This window comes from Moschus berezovskii, chromosome 10 (genome assembly GCF_049115385.1).
Source record: "Moschus berezovskii isolate FMDL1 chromosome 10, NW_MosBer_1.0, whole genome shotgun sequence".
Classification (NCBI taxonomy): domain Eukaryota; kingdom Metazoa; phylum Chordata; class Mammalia; order Artiodactyla; family Moschidae; genus Moschus; species Moschus berezovskii.
The window spans coordinates 66,052,184-66,074,769 of record NC_142469.1 but is presented as its reverse complement, the minus strand read 5'-3'; the positions used below and the strand labels follow the sequence as shown (position 1 = coordinate 66,074,769).

At 36.7% G+C, this 22,586-nt stretch overlaps 1 protein-coding gene across 9 annotated transcripts in view; it reads right to left on the bottom strand.

The window, feature by feature from the left end:
• The window catches only part of MAP3K7 (mitogen-activated protein kinase kinase kinase 7), a 75,497-nt gene that overhangs the window by 40,727 nt on the left and 12,184 nt on the right, over positions 1-22,586 (bottom strand). For 8 of the 9 annotated variants that reach the window (XR_016038426.1, XR_016038427.1, XR_016038428.1 and 5 more), the window contains exons 2-11: positions 20,303-20,413; positions 17,492-17,557; positions 16,953-16,998; positions 15,748-15,886; positions 11,873-11,997; positions 7,696-7,824; positions 5,911-6,041; positions 4,223-4,304; positions 1,320-1,450; positions 535-664 (exon numbers count right to left, since the gene is read on the bottom strand). Coding sequence is in view for 1 of the 9 variants with exons in the window: in XM_088840710.1 (XP_088696836.1) it covers positions 535-664; positions 1,320-1,450; positions 4,223-4,304; positions 5,911-6,041; positions 7,696-7,824; positions 11,873-11,997; positions 15,748-15,886; positions 16,777-16,854; positions 16,953-16,998; positions 17,492-17,557; positions 20,303-20,413 (1,168 nt within the window). In the remaining 8 variants the exon portion in view is untranslated. Of the gene's footprint in view, positions 1-534; positions 665-1,319; positions 1,451-4,222; positions 4,305-5,910; positions 6,042-7,695; positions 7,825-11,872; positions 11,998-15,747; positions 15,887-16,776; positions 16,855-16,952; positions 16,999-17,491; positions 17,558-20,302; positions 20,414-22,586 lie in introns of all 9 variants that reach the window. The other variant, XM_088840710.1, reaches the window with a different exon arrangement.

The following is a 22,586-nucleotide window of genomic DNA, read 5'->3' as shown; positions in this document are numbered from 1 at the left end:
AGAAATGCTAGCTTTCTCCAGATCAAATTACTACGATCTTTTATTTTACAATTAAAAGAATTAATCACAAACTTAGCTACTTTTGCCACTGAAAGGAGCAGCAGCAGACAGTAAGGCCAAATCATATTTTGATCTGGAGCACATTTTCCTGCTAAATTCAAAACAAAACATTTGCTATTACTTGAGTTCAGCACAAAACTCTAGTAGAATCACTCAAACTCCTCCCAAAACATCCTAGCACTGGCTAAACTTCAATTTCTCATTTAGATTTTCAGCTCATATTGAGCTGACTTATATTTGATAAAAATCTGTAATAAGAAATTAAACTTTATAATGCAAATAATTTTACAAATCATGCTTGGTTTATCTGGAATTTGAGATGCATTCTGCTAGAAGCATAGGAAGTATATTATAAATCAACTTCCTGCTTTAAAAAAATTTAGGACACACACAGAAAAGCCCCTGACATTCCCATGACTGAAACAACTGAAACTACCATCTTCGTTCCTCTTCAGACTTTTACTTCCTTCTTACCTGTGGTTGCAGCAATCCTGGCTTCTATTTCAGACATATCGGCACTCATCCGCTTGCCTTCAGAGGTTGGGGGCAAGCTCTCCACGCTGCTCCCACGAGAAGCTCCCAAGCTCAAACGCCCAGATTCACTCTGTTAAAAACATAGGTCAATTTGAATTACTGAAGCTCTTTATATTTAAAAATCCTGGGAGCTAGAAGAAGGGAGATACCAACTGGGATTTTTATGGGTTCTGTTCTGAAAGAAATGGAAAATTTTCAGGGAGAGGGTACTGGAGGAGTGAGGAAGAACAAGCTGCAGACACTGGCCTTTAGGAAAAGGTGATCACTAGAGCTGGGAGTTAAATGTCCCAATTGTTAGTTATCCTAAATGCCTCAAGGAGGATGAATAAAATCACTCCTTAAAATATTTAAATAACAGCAAAAATATAATAAATCTGGAAACATGAAATGATGGATCTAGAAGAACTCCTTCAACCAGTAGTACAACGAAGAAATCTCCATTTTACACTTGTAACCATCAACTGTTAAAGTTAGGGATCATCGTAAGGAAGATATGCACAAATGCCAAAGGCAGCAATCATCTGATGGGAGAACAATTAATTGTAAAGAATTTCAGGAGAATCTCATTATACATCTCTACTCTTGAGCCTATCTGTTTGCTTCAGGAACAAGATTCAGGACTTATATAGTGGAAGAAGGCAAACAATACTTGTTAGTATAATGTGCAGGACTTCATGACTACTGGTAAGGTTACCAAAAGACTTTACTTTTAGTAAAAAACAAACCTGTTGTTTTGCCTGGTTTTTCAACAATTTTGATTCTAAGCGCTTAATTGTATCGTTTGTGGAAGGAACTTGTTCCATGTTAGTGTCACTTTTATTACTGGTGTTTGTAGAAGCGATGTCCATGAAGGAGCCTAGGAAAGCAAAAATATTTATGACAATAGGTTGGGAATAACACAAATGCTTCATAATAAAATGTAACTTAAATTATTTTCTAAACTAGCAAGATATGAATAGAAATAAGACTTTTCAAGCTAATGAAGATACCCAAACAAACCCATTTTAAATGATATTTCAGGATAGCACAAAAAGGGAACCAAAGTGCCTAAATAGTTTTCTAATAGTCAAGAATGATTTTAACATTGTTAGCCTGAGAGAAAGAAATGGCTATTAATAGAGATGGGAAAGGCTGTGGAACGACTGAGTCTGAAGGGAGCTCAGTTAGGAAAATGGTAATTTTGAGCTCATAGCAGGTATCAATCAAGTAGTTGGATATGTAAGTGTGGAGTTCAAGTTTGGGATGGAGCAAAAATATTGGCAAATACATGGTATACATGGATGAGATTAGTAAGGAAATGAGTTTAGACAAACAAAGAGGTCAAGTAAGTAAGCCCTGGGCACTCTGACGTTTATAGGTTGAGAAGGTGGTGACCTTGACAAGAGCAATTCTAGAGTAGTGGTATAATAAAAGCTTGAACGGAGTGAGCACAAGAGAGAACAGCAATAGAGAAGCTAGAGAAATGCAAATACAGACTTTAACAGTCCCCGCCTTATCCACAGGGGATAAATTCCAAGACCTCCAGTGGATGCCTGCAACCTCAGATAGTACTGAGCCCTTGCATACTGTTTTTTCTTACACATATATACCTATGGTAAACTTTAACTTATAAATTAGGCACAGTAAGAGATTAACAAGAGTAACTAAAAATAAAACAACAATTGTAACAATATACTGCAATAAAAGTTACATGAAAGTGGCCTCTCTCTCAAAATATCTTACTGTACAAATTTAATACCTTTTTCTAACTAAGTACTTATCCTGCACTGTGGCTGTTAACTTTTGCAGTTTGAAGTATGACAGCAAAACAGGAACAGATTTCTTTTTCCTTCTTCCTGATTTCATGGACAGAAGTTCTTAAAGGAGATCTTAGCAACCTCAGCCAGCATAGGATTTTTTTTTTTTCCCCTAATTAAAGTTGAGAATTTTCACCTTTTCAGTTAGAGGAAGCACTTTCCAGCTTCTCTTTGGCATATCAGAATGGCCAACATCACTACTTGTGTGCTTTGGGGCCATTAAGTGTCACGTGGATAGGATACACTGAATAAAAGGACGATCCATAGGATGGAGTGAGATTTCATCGTGTTGCTCAAGATGGCTGCAATCTAAAACTTATGAATTATTTCATTCTGGAATTTTTCATACAGTATTTCTGGATCACGGTTGACCACGGGTAACTGAAACTGCAGAAAGTAAAACTGTGGACAAAGGGGGACTACTGTATATATACTCAGGGAATGAGCCCAGTACAAGGCTAAAACTGACGTTGCAAGAGACAGGAAGAATTGCTAGGAGAGCAGATGGGATCTGAAGCACAAGGGGACAGGCTTGCCTCTGGCTATGAGCATGGACAGTTCAGCATGGGAACAGAAGAGAGTGCAGAGCAGAGGGGCAGACACAGGCAGGTGGGGGCATGGAGAGGGGGAGTTTGTGGCAGCTGTCTTCTGATCACAAAGAAACTGTAAAGAAGGTCAGCTGAGAGTAAGGAGTGGCAAGCAAATGTTTTTAGAGAAATTCAGTTTAGAATTCAGAGCATCTCAGCAAGACTTTCAGTAAAATTGGAACCAGTTTAAATATAATTTTTTTGGAGGTAGGGGAAATAGACCAGGAAAAGTAAAACTTTGAGAATGCATTAAGTATATGTGTACATACACACCTATGCCTTTTAGTTTTAATCAAACTGACAGGGAGGCCCGGTGTGCTGCGGTTCATGGGGTCGCAAAGAGTCAGACATGACTGAGCGACTGAACTGAACTGATTGAACTGAATAATGAAATGTTCGTAATACCATATAGTTTGAGAAGTAAAATTTTTCTAAGTTACAGTATTAATTCTACTCTGTTTTTTTTTGATGACCGCAAACTATGGAACTGAGGACCTCCAAACTAAAACATAGCTTCTTAAATGAATGTCTCTATGGATTCTTCTACAAAGATCAAGTAGGGTGCTTGTGATACAGGAAATATGCTGTTTTTTATATATATTTATAATAATTTTGATACTATTTGATACTAGCTGTATCTGTGTAAGAATTGTTTTTCTTTTTTTCAATTTTATTAAAATACAAAGCACAATGCCAAAAACATTAACAGTTAAAATTTCACCAAATGAAAAAATACTATAGAATACACAGTTGTAAAAAGCTACATTAAGTTATTCTACAACTGCCTCAGGCTGCAAAAAGAAAAAAAACCCAATGCCATACCTAAGTTATCCCTCTCTCAAAATAATGCCATTTATGTTATAAACCATGAGCACCCCATCAAAAGACGGGAACTGCTTTTGTTAATTCATATATATATATATATATATATATATGACTTTATCACTTTGCTATAAAAGAATTATTTTTCAAGTAAAGAATGGCATCAACAGAAATATAATACCCAGTCTTTTTAGATATAACTGTGTAAGAATTTCAAAACTTGGAAGTGGGTTTTTAATTAACTAACTCTTTAACCTGGGTACCTGCATGAAGAATGATGCACCTGGAAATTCAAATTGCAATCATATTAAATGAATCAATTAAAATGCAAAAAAGGACATCATTCATTGCTTCTTGATTATCATTTCACAGGAATAGAGACGCAAAACTTTAGGTTATTACTGTTCCAATCTATCCATTTACCTGTACTGGTAGCGGAGTTGCTCTGTCCTTCGTCTGAATACTGACAAGGGTATTGTAATGGCTCATCTGCTCCTGGAAAGTACTATATATAAAAAAGTAAATAACAATTTAAACTTTCTTTAATACAAATTGAATCACGTGAAAATTAACTTAAAGAGTAAGTATGTTTGAATTACTTCCTTGCTGAGATCTGAATGTAGCAAAGATGCTGCTTTATTTTCACTAAGGCGTATATGGAAATTTGTAGATACAAAGACAACAGTGTGCTAACTCCTGAATTTCAACTGTTACCAATGCCATATATCTACCTACACAGAGCCTAGATAATCTTGAAGAAAACAGCCAACATTCCTCTAGAGGAACATTATGAAATACAGTAGTATCATTCCTCATAATTACATGAAACATTATTCATGTTCTCATAGCAGTGATGCCAATATCTAAAGTGTTGAAATGACTCAGTCTGACAACCGAGATGGTATGCCATAGAATAATTTGTTAGACTCAATATTTTTAAATATAAAGGATAGACTATGAATGTCGTTCTATGAATCAGAGATAAAATATTGGATATATCTGCTGGATAAAAGTTAGAATTTAGGGAGATAAAAGAGAAACATTTTCCTCTCAAATTAGACAAAGCACATGTATGCACAATCAAAATCTGAATAATTTATATAACCCAAAGTTTTAAGGTATCTGATTATGGAGACCAAACTGTTTTCTTTACTTTTTAATTTTTACTGAGTTGTTTTCTTATAAGTGTATCTTTAGATCCCAGGATTCTACATATAGCTATTCTCCAAATATGAAATTAAGCTTTAATAAGATGAGTTCAAGCTGCTGTAGCTAACTTATTTTCAATAGAATGAACAAATTAATTATGTGGCCATTTAGGAAATCACTTAATCTATATTCAAAGAGATTGAAAGATTCTTCTACTTAGCAAATTGTTCTGAAATTCAGGCACTTTCGCAAGTGCATAAACATATCCAGGTCAAGGTACTACTTGATAGATTTGATAGTGCATCAAAAACCAGAGGCCTAGAATGATTCAAATAATTCTAACAAAAGTGTTTGATATATAGACTGGGAAATTCTAATAATCATTTAAACTGATTCTTCTAAATTCTAAAATTCTACAGATCCTAGAAAAAAGTTTAACATTTTAATGGCAAGTGGAAAGCTGAAAATATACAATGAAAAACCAAAAGGTAAAAATCACTTAAATAAAAGTGTCTGGGAATGTAGCCTCTCTAGCGTGCTACATAAATGACTGCCTGATAAAGATCTGTACTAAAGAGAATTTATAACTCAGCAACAATTAGAGTCATAAAATACCCAAGTCCTGCAAAAGCTTTAGAGATCATCTAATTCAACTTCTCTCACATTACAGATAAGGCAACAGGCCTAGTAACAAATACATCTACTAAGTTAAGCAGAAGGAAAAAAAGCATGTTCAGAGACCTAGTCTAGCCATCTTTCTGTTATAAAGAATTAGATTTTTTTTCCAAAATAATGTTTTCACCTCTGATTATATGAGCAATGAATACCCATTCTAAAGTGGAAAATACAAAAAAGTATAAAATAACAACAAAAAATTATATCCCTTTACTTTAAAACCCCATGAAAACTCAGTATATATAAAAGTCCCTTAATCCCAAAGCCCCTCAAAAGAAGGATTATACCCGCATCAAGTGAGTCATTATTTTCACAATTTCCTCCATTGAAGGGCGCTGAGAAGGATCTTTAGACCAACAACGAGTCATCAGGCTCTCAATTGGTTTAGGTAAATTTTTGATCAGTGGTGGTCGAGTACCTACAATTAAAAATTAGAGGAGGGGAGAAAAGAATCTATTTACTCAAAGAATAGTATAAGTTTCTAACACGGTATTTATTTTCTAAATCAAGATTTTTTTAGGAGGAAGAAAAATACATTTACCTTGTCCTTTAGGTTAACACTACATTTTCATAAAGGGGAATCTACACCTTTTGAGAAGCCAAATTAAAATTTTCACATTTTCATGACTGAGAGTTAATAATATTTCATTTATTATAAACACTCTTTTAACAAATAGTTAACAGCTTAATGTGTGAATGGTAACTTGAGGTAATCATATCTGACCTGTATTTTCATATTTATCATAAAAATTTCAAATCTGTTTGAAAAATCATCTTCCATATATCAAAAGTCATCAACCATAGTTGACGTATTACATAGTATTACACTCACTGACTTCTAAACAGTTCTTTGGTGGGAGGCAGGCCTTACAGTAGCTGTGAGTCAGTCATTTCACAAGCCAAAAACTGTCAACTTTTGTGTGATTAACAAGACTAATATCACTAGCAAGGTACCTAACTTGAAGGGCTCAATTATAAAGAAATCTTTGTAAATTTATCAATTAATAAGTTAATTCTTTTATTTCTTACTTCACTGACATTCAATTTTACTGACACATGACAGAAAAAGAAAACAAACTGTCCTGGTCAATGCTCTAGCATTCTCCATCAACAACAAAAAAGGTAGTACAATGAACCAGAAAACTAGTAAACACACAAGATTACTGCAATGACTCCTTGACATGTCTATGAATGACCAAAACAGTGGGGCAGATATTTGTTCTATCACACGTGGAATAGTGTGTCAAAAATGCCATTAATCAGAATAATTATAATCAAGAGATAGAAATTAAACAACAGAGAGGGAGAGCAAAAGTTAAAAGATTCAGCAATTTCCTTTCAAGAAGTTTATTTTCCCAAAGCAACTGCAAAGTAACTTGATTAATGAAGGAGATGCATTCTAGTATCATGAGTGGTTAGATACATTGTAATTAGAGGTATAAAGGGAATAGGAGGGATGAGTCAGAAACATCCATATCTAATCTCAGCAACAGCACTTACTAAACCTGTGACCCTACGCAAATTACTTAGCTGCTCCAGGTCTCAGCTTCCTAATATGGAAAGCTGTAAAATGGGGCAATAATAGCACTCACATCATAAGGATGAAAGAGAAGCTAAAAAGCAAGACTATGTGGTGCACTTTGCGTTTTGCCTTTATGAATAGCTTAAGTAACAACTCTTACTTAAAATGCTTTGCTTTCTCTCCTCAGTGAGACACTGCTTCTTCAAGCAATAGCTCCCTAATTATCTTAACCATGTGAGAAACCTTTTTTTTTTTCCTACAGCGTCCAGTCCAACGTGTCCCTGTCTGCTGGAGAGAGGCAACGAGGCAGCTGGCTCTGGCTGTCTACTGATGGCTTCTTCTGCATGGGCACAGCCAGCAGACCTTCTCAGCTTTGTCCAGAGCCAGGACTGCCCAGCTCTGCTCAATCATGGTGTCAGGCCAGGTAGGGCTTGAGGCTGAGTACAAGAAATCATATACTTTAATACTGGGGATAAATGGTCTTCTTTGGGGGAGAAACAATTTCCAAATAAGAAATATACAAAATATACTGATGAAAAACTTCACAAACCGTTATGAACAGCCCACATGATACGGAAAGCTGGGCCACCAATTTCATCAAAGGGTTTCCGACGTGTTATCACTTCCCAAAGGATAATACCCCAGCTGAAGACATCACATTTTTCACTGTAATTGCTACCTAGAAAAAAAGGTAGTAGAATTTCAAGACTTTTCCCCACATGACTTACAGAAGTAACGGCTTTCATAAATTTTAAGAATAAGCATCATGTACAAAAATAAGAGAATGCCACAGGTAGGGCTGAGAAACTCTTTCTGAAGACCTAGTCTTTGCAATAAGTACACTTTTAAAATGAGTTATGTACTAATAATGCACTCAAAAACTTACTCTATCATGTATAAAATAGATAACTAGCAGGAAGCTGCTGTATAACACAGGGATCCCAGCCTGGCACTCTGTGATGACCTGGACTTGGAATGGGGAGTCGGGGAGGGAGGCTCAGAAGGAAGGGAGGATACACACATACACACACATATATATATATGTATAGTTATGACTGATTTGCACTGATGTATAGCAGAGACCACCACACTGTAAAGCAATTATCATCCAATAAAGAGAAAAAAAAAAAACCCACTTTAGAAAGTTATTTTCTACCTTCTTGTCAAGAAATGTAGACCTTATCTTTTACTTAAACATATTTTCTCTGGGGCAGAGAATTAAAACAACTTGTACATTCCTTTCCGTAATTTCTTATTCCTTTCTGTAATTTCTTAATCCTAATATTTCCTTCTGCCATTCTCTTGATGGAAAACACTATCAAAGCAGAAGAAATTTCTAATCTAGTGTGAAGATTTTTTTCCCCAAAATATCTGGTGAGATAAATTATTAACTTGCACACTTAAAAGTAGGTTGTAAGCAGGAAAACTACAAATACCAAACTTATAGTAAGCAGACTTATGCAGCAAAATGTGCATATTATAAAAAGGCTGGTCAATCAGCCGATAAACAAACAAACAAGACCCTAAAAGCCATGAATAACCCACTCTAAGAATGACCAATTATTACAATAGTAGCTGCGGATGTGCTTCGCATGTGCCACAGGCACGGGACACGATAAACCGGACAATGACATTACAATCTGATTTGAACCAGACTGACATCGGGTCAGCAACCAGGTGCTGACATCTTTCAGAATAGAAGAAATCTACATAGCCTAATAGTCTGAGTTTTGTTGCTCTAAACAATTAAGAGTAACTTTTATTTCTGGGTTCGTCTGTAAAAACAAATCTTTCTGCTCTCTACACTACAGTAATAACGGTGCTATTTTAACCCAAAGAAAGTCACATTAAATAAATAATTTCAAAACAATGCCAACTATGGGTATTCTACATACGAACTTAAAACAAGTGGCATTATTTAACCTTCTAAAATTTAACACTGGCTTGTCCACAAATTTTTTAGCTGAACTTTCTGGCAAAATAGCTCCACTCAAGGGACCAGCTGCAGAACAAATTTCTTTCTCTTGGTGGCTAAAAATAAAGAAAAAAAAAACTTTAAATTTATCAAAAATAAAAGTCAAAATCAGAATTCGATTATTGAATGTTTCTGAATTTCATGGGCTTTCATACCTTCTAATGTATGAATCACATGTCTTCAGTTCAAATTTTCTCAATTGTTTAAAAGATAATTGATGTTTTTATACAGAAACCTCATATGCAACTTATGGATCACTCTTTTAGAATTTGAGTTAAGACACACAGATGTAAAAGTAAGCATAAGGTATCCCTCACTTGTTGTCCTTAGCATCACATTTCTGTCCAGTTAGCTGCATTCTTTCTAAGGTACGCTCATTTAAGCTCTGAACTGCCGATTTTTAATCACTAGGAAACCAACACAAAGCACACGTGGTTCCTGTTATTCCCTGTATTGTCTTATAAGGTTTGCAGTGAACAGGACTGGAAAAGGTTGGTTTTCATTCCAATCCCTAAGAAAGGCACGGAGAAGGCAATGGCACCCAACTCCAGTACTCTTGCCTGGAAAATTCCACGGATGGAGGAGCCTAGTGGGCTGCAGTCCATGGGGTCGCTAAGAGTCAGAGATGACTGAAGTGACATAGCAGCAGCAGCAAGAAAGGCAATGCCGAAGAATGCTCAAACTACCACACAATTGTACTCATTTCACATGCTAGTAAAGTAATGCTCAAAATTCTCCAAGCCAGGCTTCAACAGTACATGAACTGTGAACTTCCAGATGTTCAAGCTGGATTTAGTAAAGACAGAGGAACCAGAGATCAAATTGCCAACATCCGAAGGATCATCGAAAAAGTAAGAGTTCCAGAAAAACATCTACTTCTGCTTTATTGACTATGCCAAACCTTTGACTGTGTGGACCACGATAAACTCTGGAAAATTCTTAAAGAGATGGGACTACCAGACCACCTGACCTGCCTCCTGAGAAATCTGTATGCAGGTCAGGAAGCAACAGTTAGAACTAGACATGGAACAACAGACTGGTTCCAAATAGGGAAAGGAGTACATCAAGGATATATACTGTCACCCTGCTTATTTAACTTATATGCAGAGTATGTCATGAGGAACGTGGGGCTGGAAGAAGCACAAGCTGGAATTAAGATTGCTGGGAGAAAATATCAATAACCTCAGATATGCAGATGACACCACCCTTAAGGCAGAAAGCAAAGGAGAACTAAAGAGCTTTTTGATGAAAGTGAAAGAAAAGAGTGAAAAAGTTGGCTTAAAACTCAACATTCAGAAAACTAAGGTCATGGTATCTGGTCCCATCACTTCATGGCAAATAGATGGGTAAACAGTAGAAATAGTGAGAGAATTTATTTTGGGGGGCTCCCAAATCACTGCAGACGGTGACTGCAGCCATGAAATTAAAAGATGTTTGCTCCTTGGAAGAAAAGTTATGACCAACCTAGACAGCTTATTAAAAAGCAGAGACATTACTTTGCCAACAAAGGTCTGTCAAAGCTATGGTTTCTCCAGTAGTCACGTATGGATGTGAGAGTTGGACTATAAAGAAAGCTGAGTGCCAAAGAATTGATGCTTTTGAACTGTGGTGTTGGAGAAAACTCTTGAGAGTCCCTTGGACTGCAAGGAGATCCAACCAGTCCATCCTAAAGGAAATCAGTCCTGAAAATTCATTAGAAGGACTGATGCTGAAGCTGAAACTCCAGTACTTTGGCCACCTAATGCAAAGAACTGACTCATCTGTAAAGACCCTGATGCTGGGAAAGATTGAAGGCAGGAGGAGCAGGGGACGACCGAGGATGAGCTGGTTGGATGGCATCACCGACTTAATGGATATGAGTTTGAGTAAGCTCCAGGAGTTGGCAATGGACAGGGAGGCCTGGTGTGCTGCAGTCCACGGGGTCTTAAAGAGTTGGACACGACTGAGAGACTGAAATGAACTGAACTGAACTGTAAATTTGTCTACACTGAATCACTTCCTCCCAGAGGAAATACAGGATTGGGTTCCTGTGAGCCTCTTCACAAAATTTTTGTCAACTGATCAATATATTAACCTTGTTTTATGTGTTTCTGTTTAAAACATCTTTTTAAATATAAATCATTAATTCATTAATATTAAACTCATGGCCAAAAGCACTGTAACTCATGCCTGAATACAGATTAACTAGCAAGTGCATTTTCTCTTAAGACACATCACAGCCTTCTGATACTTAGGAACACTAGAAAGCACTTCAATTACTCGCAGAGGCCGTTTTAAACTGTGAAATCATCAACAAAGTACAAAAAAGGGAAAAAAATGAGGCACTCACTAGATCACAGAAGTGACAGAGTATGAGAACTGACACAAGAGGGCAAAGCATTGCCTTGTTTGACCTCAGCCGGGAATGTGTGTGTTGGGAGACTCAAAATTTTTTCCTCTTCTGTGCATTTCTGTAAATAACTTATGAAAAGAATTATGAGTACTGATTTTAGGGTACACGTAGGCAATTTTGCAGTTATGGAATCTGAGCATGAAGATAAACTGTACATATGCCTGAACTTCAGACAACCGAAGTCTTGTATGAGATTCAAGATTTAAGGCTGTATTTATGCAGTACTTTCTTAGACTTTAGGAAGTATCTTGTGTAAACGCCATGTAGAAATCATGTAAATAGGGGAAAGCCATAAACACACTGGATTTACATGGGGTAATAAGGCAGATTATCAGTCACATCACGCTTTTGCTATTTTACCTTCAAAAACTTCAGGTGCCATCCAAGCAGCACTCCCCTTATTGTTGGTCATGTGCGTCTGAATGTCACAGGCTGTACCAAAATCACAGATTTTTAAAACTGTCCCCCCTGCAACCAGCAGCAAGCTGTTTAAAAAACAAAGACAAAAAATAAACCAAAAAATGAATTAAAGGTTACAAGACCAGTATTTGATTCTACAATAAAAGAGATATTTGAGAAAACAGAAAAGGTTAGTAAGCAAAATGTCACCATTCAACTTCTGTAAAATGTGAACCAGTCACCTGTAATAGCTTAATAATACAGAGGAATATTGGCAAAAGTTGACTTTAAGCCAGTTCTTAGGGTGACTGCTAGATTCAAATTTTGATGTCTCCATCTCTATCTCCATAATCTTTCTTGACTATGCTTCTCTCTGGGCCAAAGTATGGGGTTTTAAAAAACATCTAGTAATGAACATTAAGGTGTTCTGAAATGGGAGTGGATGGATATCAATACCTTCATAAACTGTTGGCTCCTATACTTTACCTGCCTACCCCAGTGTTTTCTAAGGTGCAAGTAGAAACCTAGTCATAAAAGCTAAACCATAAAAATTCTAGATCACATATCTGGGGACCTAGATTGCAAAACAACTCAAGATTATGACAGTGTTAAAAAAATAAAATAGAAAATATCAAAGTGTATCACAACTACTAAGATTAAATACTGTTTCAGCAAAGTTCAGTTTCAGGTCTACACACATCATTACGTGCACACAACAGACTGTGAAGTACATCTTACTGTGGATCATGGTGCCAACAGTTTCCAAACCTTCTTTGCTCTTATTAACCTTACTGTGAACAGAAATGAGTCTTTAGTTAGCCTAATGTAGCTAGACCGCTTAGCTGTTCACTGACCCTATTTCCCTATTTCCTTTCCTTTTTGGGTACATTTCTCAGCTTTCTGAGCAATTAGGTATGGTTATTAACGACCATTCTAGCCAGTAGAATGTGATGTACTTCACCTTCAAGCCTGATCCATAAAAATCTCCTACATATATACACACACTCCTTTTCCTTTCCCTATATGTCACTGAATGCAGAGGATTCTGACCTACAAGACAGATGGAGTCTGGGACATGAATCAGGAATGTTCACTTTGAACTTTAGGAGCAAACCCTACATACAAACCACCAAACCCATTTAGGGTTCAGTTCTCTCTACCTTTTGGCTGAATGATTCCCTTATCTTCTTGTAAGATCACCTATGCATGTAAAGGATATTTGCTGTAATATGTAGCACCTCTGGGTTTGGTGCTGGATGTTTTTGCAGTTTACCCAGTTTGCCATATTGCTGGAGAACCAAAATTCTTCTCATGTGAGTTTAAGAGTCAAAACCACATTACTATACTATCCCTGTGAGCACTGTCAAGGGCAGTATACTCCAGTACTATTGCCTAGAAAATCCCATGGATGGAGGAGCCTGGTAGGCTGCAGTCCGTGGGGTCGCTAAGGGTCGGACATGACTGAGCGACTTCACTTTCACTTTTCACTTTCACACATTGGAGAAGGAAAAGGCAACCCACTCCAGTGTTCTTGCCTGGAGAATCCCAGGGACGGGGGAGCCTGGTGGGCTTCCGTCTATGGGGTCGCACAGAGTCGGACACGACTGAAGTGACTTAGCAGCAGCAGCAAGCATGTATAGGTTACACTATACAAAATGTTGCTTTATTCTCTTACCAGGATATTTTTTTCATATCATTATATACAGATATTTACATAAAGTTATAAATTCTTTGCATATAATTCTGTTACAAAATTCTAACTGGATAGATTGTTTCCTTGTTTCACCGTTGCTAAATTCTTACTACTCTTTACCCAAGAGGAGAATTCTGTAACTGACTTCTTGGTTTCATCCTAGTATATTCAAAATATCACAGTATTTTTTCTGAATGACTTTTATATTATTACTATTTACAATGAATACCCCTTTACTCATAAGATTTTGAACTAACCAGCAAAAAGGTAACTAAAGTAGGGGCACAAGCTGATACTTTATGAAACACCTAATTGTATCGTCAGGTGCCTTCTTTATGTGCCATTCTAAAACATTCCTCCTGACTGGAGACTCCACAGGTTTTCCAGGGACAATAAGATAGGGCACATGTGTCTGTATATGCAATTATATATGAAAGTACAGTCATTCCAAAGAGTTTCCTTTTCCCCAGTACTTTCTAAAAAGTAAATTCTAATGATAAATCCCAATTTGTATATGGGGTGCCCCACAGGCAATTTTCAACACTACACCATGAGTCCAACTATAAGAATGCCTGAGAGGAATGAATGACCTAGACCATATCTCTTGTAAATATGTTAATGGTATTTGTTAGCAAAACCAGAGAACCTAGCTGCAGATGACTTTGGTAAGACATATCTGCTCTAAATAGGTTGGTTAATAAACCTAAAATTTATGGATCTACAGGGTGTGGTTGAATGGGGAATGGAAGCAGATGTTTAAGCTGTGTAATTATGGAATCTGAAAGATGTTAAAAAACTAAAACAACTTCCTTTTGTGAGATTATTTTAAAGTATATTGTTTAATAACTCATTAGTCATTTCAAAGCCAAACATGCCCCAGTGCAGACGGGTGTTGCACCTAATGGGTTCTGGCTCCTCCAGGAAAAGGATGCTTCATGCCTCATACTTGCATCATGAAGGCATAACACCTTCATGTCTCATCCTTTGAATCAGCCAGTTTGTTCCCGGACAAGAGCTATGATATTCACAAATTTGCTTTGATAATTCAACTCTGTGTTAACCTGGGGAGGGGGGAAAGGAGAACACAATCTCCCAAAACAGGGACCAAAAAAACTGCTTTCTTCTTTACTAGCCAAGATAAGTAGCTACAACAATCTCGGCAGGCAAGTTAAAAAGAAGTATCATAAACCTGGGACTTAAACATTATTTGACCAAGGACCCAGGGAAAGAGAAATCAGTTTAAGCCTGGAGGTGGAAATAAGGTACACTAGTGAGAATGGAGATTCCAAGAGTTGAAACCTATGCAGAGCGCATCAGATTAGAAAGGAGATGAGAAGTTCTACCTGGAAGGGATACACTGATGCTTTAAATCACTGTCAAGAGAATGGAATACTTGTGACTGATTTCCTAGCGGAAACCTCTTATCTGAGAACCCATGTGATGGCCAGCAGTAGAGGAGAAAGGGCATAGGGGGATTTTTTTGTCACAGGTGGATAGAAAAGAGAAAAATTAGAGAGAGATGGGGATAAAAATATGTATGTTTTCTTTAACTTGAGTACCCCTGGGGGGAAAAAAAATCTCTGAAGTTTTGGCCTTTAAAAATTATTTAGGGAATTCTGAAGTTCTTTCAAAGTCCCAGAATCCACAATATAAAGAAATCCAGAGTATTTTCAGTTTCTACTCAGATATGCCAGCAATGCCCTTTGCCTTTCTCTGAAAATGCAAATAATAACCACCCTGTGTAGTTTGGTGGAATGTTGACTATGTGTGGACATTGTGCTTATTAGGGATACAACGGGGAACAAGACAGGCTTGTCTCTGCTCTCATGAAACTGTTCACGGAAACCAATATATACTGAGGGCACAAAACAGGATTCATAGACTAACAGATTCTAGAAGTATGCTAATCTAAGTCAGAAGTTATTAAAAAGAAAAATGCCACTGAAGACAACGTTTTAAAATGCCAGTTTAGATGGCTAAATGATGGAGGTGTGTTAAAAATAAACAATGTTAAAAGAATAAAAATAAGCATTCCTCATCAAGCTAAAAGAGAAGAGAAAAGAAAAACTGATGTGCAATGACCAGCTTAAATTCGGGAGTGGGTGGGGGCTGCCGAGAGAGAGACCACATTATTAGAACTTACTTTGGTGGTTTCAGGTCCCTGTGAATTAGAGCTTTGGGCTGCATGCTGTGAAGATAAGCCACTCCTTGGGAACACTGTAAACACCAACTCATTGCGTGGGCAGCAGTGTAATATGGCAATGGTTCAGCACCATGCAGCACTGCAAAAGAAAGGCACAAACTAAAAAGAACTTTATTGCATATGACAAAAGACACAAGGTGAATACAAGCACTGTCAGAACACATGACTGGGTATTTTCCTACACATGCTCCCATCGGTCCTGCTTTTCCTTCTTTTCTAAATAAAAAGATAGAAATAGCTAATGATTTCAAATGGATAACTACCACATAAATACCTAACATCTATTAAATGTTACACATACATTCAAAAACAATATATATTACCACTTTTTTAACTCAATAGATGCAGTCTTGCACACAATAATATAAATTATAAGCATTTGATAGCATACTGTACTTTTAGAGATACAAAGAAACAGTATAGAAGAAAACAAAACAACGTGCATTGAAATGTTTACAATTATGCTTTCTATAATAGCTAAAAACTAGAAGTAATTCAAAGTAAAACACAGTATTAGACAGCCATTAACAAGGACAAATACATGAGCAGTGCACATAGCTAAATAAAATGCTACATGTTATAAAAACGTTTTGACAAGAGACTATATATATGGTTGGTGTTTCTTAGAGTGAAACAGCTCTGTTCTACACAGGTAACTAAATGGATTAGTTCTGTTCTATAAAGGGAGCTAAATAATATAGTTTCCTTTCATTGTTACTAAAATGTTCCATAAAGTGAACATTTTCACAAATTTACTTTTGGGGGGAAAAAAGGCAAAAGCAGAATAAGGATGTATAGTTAAAAAGTTCTAAAATGAGGAGACTGAAAGCTAAGACAGGGCAAAAAGAAAAGGTTGTAAGTATGAAGATACTTTAAAATCTATTTAAAAAGCAAGTTATGCTTTTAACGTTATGAAGAGTACCATCAATTTAAAAGATTACTATACTTAGACATCTAAATTTCACATACTAATGTTGTAGCCTCTTGTCTTTAGCAGATTTTTAATCTTTGGCAGATTTCTTTTCTTAACTATCTCCTTTTGGGACTCTGAGGATAAATTGTGAAGAACATTAAGTAACTTACAGTTTGTATTAAAAGCTTTTCAATTATTTTACTCTAATAAAGACAGGTCTAATGACACTCACCATTATACAAGGAGCCCCCTTCAGCATATTCCATTACAAGACACACCTGAAGGAAACATATGTCAAATAATTAACCACAGAGCTACAGCATCCTAGGGAACTTGAGAGACAACTTAGATCAAGTTTTGATTTTATAAATGCATTTAAAAATCATTCTTTTGGTCCCCAGTATCTGAATAGCACTACAGGGAAAAAAGGTATCTATGATCTAAGACCTTGTCTTCTAGGGGCCCACTGTCTAAGAGTGAAGGTGTATATAAAAACATAATCGCAAGATCTTTGGGGATTTTTTCCAGTGCAAATGAACAGAGGCTATCACAGGATACTGTGAACCTCCAAAGATGAAGTTACTGGGTAAGACCACCCAAGACAACTCTTCCCTCACACTGTGTTGCTAATAGATCAGAAGCACACACAGTATGATTTTTTTTTTTTTTTAGAAATAATATGACAAATCAAAACAGCTTCATAAACTACACAGCTGCATGGATCTGCCATGTTTTTTCTCACAGAGTAAAATGAAAAAATGACAAACTTACTGGATTCAAGCAGGCTCCATATAGCTTTACAATGTTAGGATGGTTCACACGGGATAACTGTCGAAGCTGTAACAAAAAAAGGTTTCTTTTGAAAAGTGCTGTAACTTTTGAGGAAGTGATCTCACAGTATCATTCAAATCTTAAGGTTGTACAAAATATTAGTTTAATCATTCAACAATCACTGTTTCCTATGTAGCAGGCACTATGATCATAAGAACCTGCCCACAATGGTACAAAATCCCTACCCTGGAGTTCTCACAGTTTAGTCGTGGGAGAGATACATACACAAATAATTAAAGCAACATGCAAAGTGCTATAACAGGAGTTATGAACAAGGCGTGAGTACAATAAGAAGCAATGAAGTTTGCCAAGAAATGTTAAAATGCCATCCCTGAGATGGCACTGAGCTGAGCTATCCAAACCAGAGGAAGTCATATCATCATCACCTCCATCTTCATAGCTATGGTTGAAGGAATACTACCTACTCTATGCTGGGCACTGGGAAGCACTTTACAGATACTGCATAATCCTCACAACTTTGCAAGGCAGGTATTATCATTTTCATTTTAAAGATGAGGTACCCTGAAGATAAGGCTCAGAGCAGGTTAAATGAGTTGCTAAATACCCTAGAGCTAGGAAGTAGCAGAACCAGAGTTTGAATTTTGGTCTGTCTGACTTAAAATTTGCCCTCTTGCCTTCTCTTCCCTCCACCTCCTATCTCCTGAGTTAATTCCCTCTTCTCAGTTCCCATTACAACTGCCTTTGCCTTAGCAATTCCAATCTGAACCAAGTAATTACTAGTCTCCTTCTAACTGGTCTCCGTACTTCCAGTTTTATCCCATCATATCCAATCCAATTCATGGTGAGATCGTGAGTGGTTTGGCTGTACTCATTTCTCTTGCTCTATATCTCAAATTAATATTAACATAGCCCCCCAAACTGCTACCTGCTCTCTTTCTTCTCCCCCTTTTCTGCTTCTTCCCCTTTCTTCTTCCTCTCCTACTCTATTATCTACATAATACTGCTGGCTCATATGAAGCCCAAAGGTAAACCTTTTTGCCACATGTTACTAGAAAGCTGTACTTTTCTACAGCCAACATTTCTAGATTTTTAGTCCTAAAAGACTTAATATCACCATTTATTATATTTCACCTTATTAAGATTCTGAAGTACTGAGCTTTAGATAGCAGACTGTTCTTGCTCCCCCATCAAATACTACCAAAAGAGGAAAGGAACATTTTTTCAAGACAAACTCAGAAAGATGAAGAAAACGTGATATGAGAAAACAGCACACATTTTTGAAGTTGGAAAGCAAATGAGCAGCAATAACTGACACTGCAGACCTAAAAGGAAATGAGAAAAAGTAAGAAGCAACCAGGTTTAACTCATAAAACCTCCAAAAGGTTGGGGAGTGGTGACAGTACCAGGTATCTATTCACATAAGCTATTACTAACAAAAGGGCAGAGAGATCGCTTAAAATTAGGCCAAAGACTCCCTCCTTCCCTGTCTTCAAACAGCTAGTGAATGCCTCTTTATTGTCCCAAAGATTAGAGGTTGATTCTTTAGAGAAGGTATAATAATATCTTCTCAAAACATAGATATATATTTAATGTAGAGATAAACAGAGATAGAAATATAAAAATACCTTCTTTGGAGAAGGTGTGAGTCTAGATTGGGGGACGTCAAACAAAACTAAAGATGAGCTCAAAGTAGTTGCCTCTGAGAAGCAGAAAACTTGATGGGAGGAGATACTGGGATTTTTAATAAAAACACATGGAGAACCATTCAACAATTTAAATTACGTGTATCTACAACTTTGATGAAAAATTTTCTTTCCAAGTTATTATCATCTTTTTGACTGGATTCCTAGACTTTAATACGTACGATTTTATCTAGTTTTAGGAAACTGCCAATACAACAGTATCCGATCAATAACCTCATTTAAACCATAAACAAAAACTGTGAATAAGGCAAGATAAAGCCAGACTGTTGGACTACAGATCATTTTTCCTCATTATGACATCAAACCATTCATCAGCATCTCTCAATTCATTCAACTAATTGCAAAAATCTACTTCATCATATCACAACTAATTTCTCATTTCCTCATGTTATGCATTTAAAAATATCAGTAAATATACTTTGACATTATAATTAAATAAAATCACAGATAAAAATTCAGAAAGTTTATAAGGTAAAGACCACTTCTGTTGGCCAAGGAAGTTAAAAAGTTATAAAATCACTGGTTTATTCAAATACTGTAATCTAATATACTAAACAGCATAAAAGAATGAACCTGATAATAAATAATCTCATGATTATCAAATTCTCCATCATCAAATCTGTAAGAGAACGGCTATAAATTTTCATGCTAAATGAGAAAAGCTAATTTGACATAATTTTTCCTTAAAATAATCTCATTCGAATTTCTTAAAACATTCAGTCAAAAATGAATGCATAAAATTTCCCTTCTTCACTTTAGATAATGGGAGAGATTACCATTTCTTTTCTATTTTAAAATTTAAATTCTATGCCTTGAAATAGACCTGAATTACATGGAAGAGACTGTATTTTAATTCAGGGATAAATTCATTTATGCAGCTACATCTCTCTTCTAATTTTTAGAACTCAGAACTAAGAGTATGAATGAAAAACTGTTCCTATGGCATTCCCTTTAGTTCAACTAAATTGCTGATGTTTAAGAACATAAGAGAAATGATGATTGAGAAACACTTCGTTTTTCACAAATATCAAATTCACAGAGTATCTTAGGTAAAGAACTACACGACAGAAATGACATTTCAACTTACCTCTACAATAAAAGCTTTCCTCTCAGATTCACTTTCTATTTGTTTAATGGCAACATCTTTTGCTCTCCACTTGGCTTTGCATACTACTCCGAAAGCTCCTCTTCCAACAACCTGAGTTAAAAGCAAACAAACAAAAAACTCCATGAGAATCAGAAACAAATAGATCCAGCCCACCATATAATGCTGAAGCAAACCTGAAAGGTTAAAGATTTTAGAAATCATCACGATCTGGATTTGTCACAGAGCCAGTATGAATTTTCGTTAAAACAAGGAGACAATGAAAGGCACTGTCTCTTTGAAAGTTAATGGTCTAGACACCTCTTCATTCTCAAAACCAACCCCCCCCCCCAAAAAAGACTCTTTAGGGACAGAAAACAAATTAAGACAGGCAAGATGAATGAGAGGATACAGAGAAGATAGTTTGGAAAAACAAAAATAGAAAGCAGAAACGTAATCAATGTTTTAAGCTCTTATATTTATGAAATTAAAAATAGCTTTTTAATAGTTCAGTGGGGTAGGGAGTGGAGGGGGAAGGATAAAAATATAGATGATAAAAGACTGGCCATCGTGAAGGACAGACAAAACATGGCATATTCTACACTGGAATGTTATTCGTCAAGAAAAAGGAACAAACTACTGATGCGTGCTACAACATGGATGGACCTGAAAAACACTATGCTCAAATGACAGACACAAGAGACCACTTATGACTCCAGTTATACGAAATGTCTGTAAAAGGCAAATCTTTAGGGATAAAAAGTAGATCAGTCGTTGCCTGGGGCTGAGAGGGGAAACTGGGAGTAACTGTAAATGTGTAGGAGGGATCCTACCAAGGCGATGAAAATGTTTGAAAACAGATTTCTGGTGATGTTTGCACAACTTAGTAATTGTACAAATTACTGTACACTTTAAATGGCTAAATTTTATGATATGTAAAATATATCTCATTAAAGTTATTTTTTTAAGTTACAAAATAAAAACTGACTATATGTTGTATTATTGTTGAAGCTGACAGGTAGCTCTCGAGTTCATTCCTCTCTCATGCTACTCTACTTTTACTGTTGTTTGAAATTTGCCATTATGTTAAAACAACAACAAAGAATAGCTTTTAATACTTGTTAGAACAAAATCAGTCTATTTTATCACTGAAAATGACCTTAGTTATGTGCCATTTACTCCAATCTTTCAAATTCCAAAGGATCTAAGTACTTCCTTAAGCGAAAAATCTACAGTTCTCACCAATGATGTACTTTCTATGTAGTAAGCACTGAGCTGAGAGGGAAATGGCAACCCACTCCCGTATTCTTGCCTGGAGAATCCCATGGACAGAGAAGCCAGGCAGGTCATGAGGTCACAAACAGTAAGCTACAACTGAAGCGACTTCGCATGCATGCATGCAAATCTGTATCATGTATCAGAAAGGGGCAGTTACATCTTCTCTTGGAGAAAGTCTTCACTTTAGGCAAACTTACATGAACAGGTACTCTTTCCAGAGTAAGAAATAGATGCTAATAAATACCAGGATAGTTAGTTGTAAGCTGAGATGGATGGACACTCTAGCCATAACTCAAATTCCACTTCAAACATCACACAAAGCAGTATGGACATTTCTCATGTTGCTTAATGTATAAAACTACCCAAATAGTTAACAGAGTGAATGTTTACCATGTGCCAGGTTCTAGCCCACGTGCTTTAGTGCATTAACATATTTAATCCTCCTCCATTTTAAAGGTAAGTAAACTGAGTCACACAGTTGCCAAGATCACAGGGTCACAGAAGCCAGGATTTGAAACACAGTATAAAATAAACAATTCACTGCATATTCAGCCTCTGATGTCATTGTTGTTTAGGCCATAAGTTGTGTCTGACTCGTCTGTGACCCGGTGGACTGGTGCCCACCAGGCTCCTCTGTTCATGGGATTTTCCAGGCAAGCCTGGAGGGGTTTGCCATGCCCTCCTCCAGGGGATCTTCTCGACCCAGGGATCAAACCTGCGTTCCTGCTTGGCGGGTGGATTCTTTACTACCGAGCCACCTGGGAAGCCTGTATGTCTTCAGCCTTAAGGAAACTGAGTTGTCTTGATTCAGGGGACTTTTCTTTTTCCATTCCTGGCCCTTGGTGCTCAGGGACCGCCTTCTGATTAGGCTCTAGCCCTCCTCCGTACCTCTCATAAGGGAAAGGAGTCAATGTCACTTATTTGAACTTTGCATCCAGTTACTTTAACATGAACAGTGACTGGCTAAACCTGGTACCACTGGAATAATGGAAAGAGTGCACCTAGGATC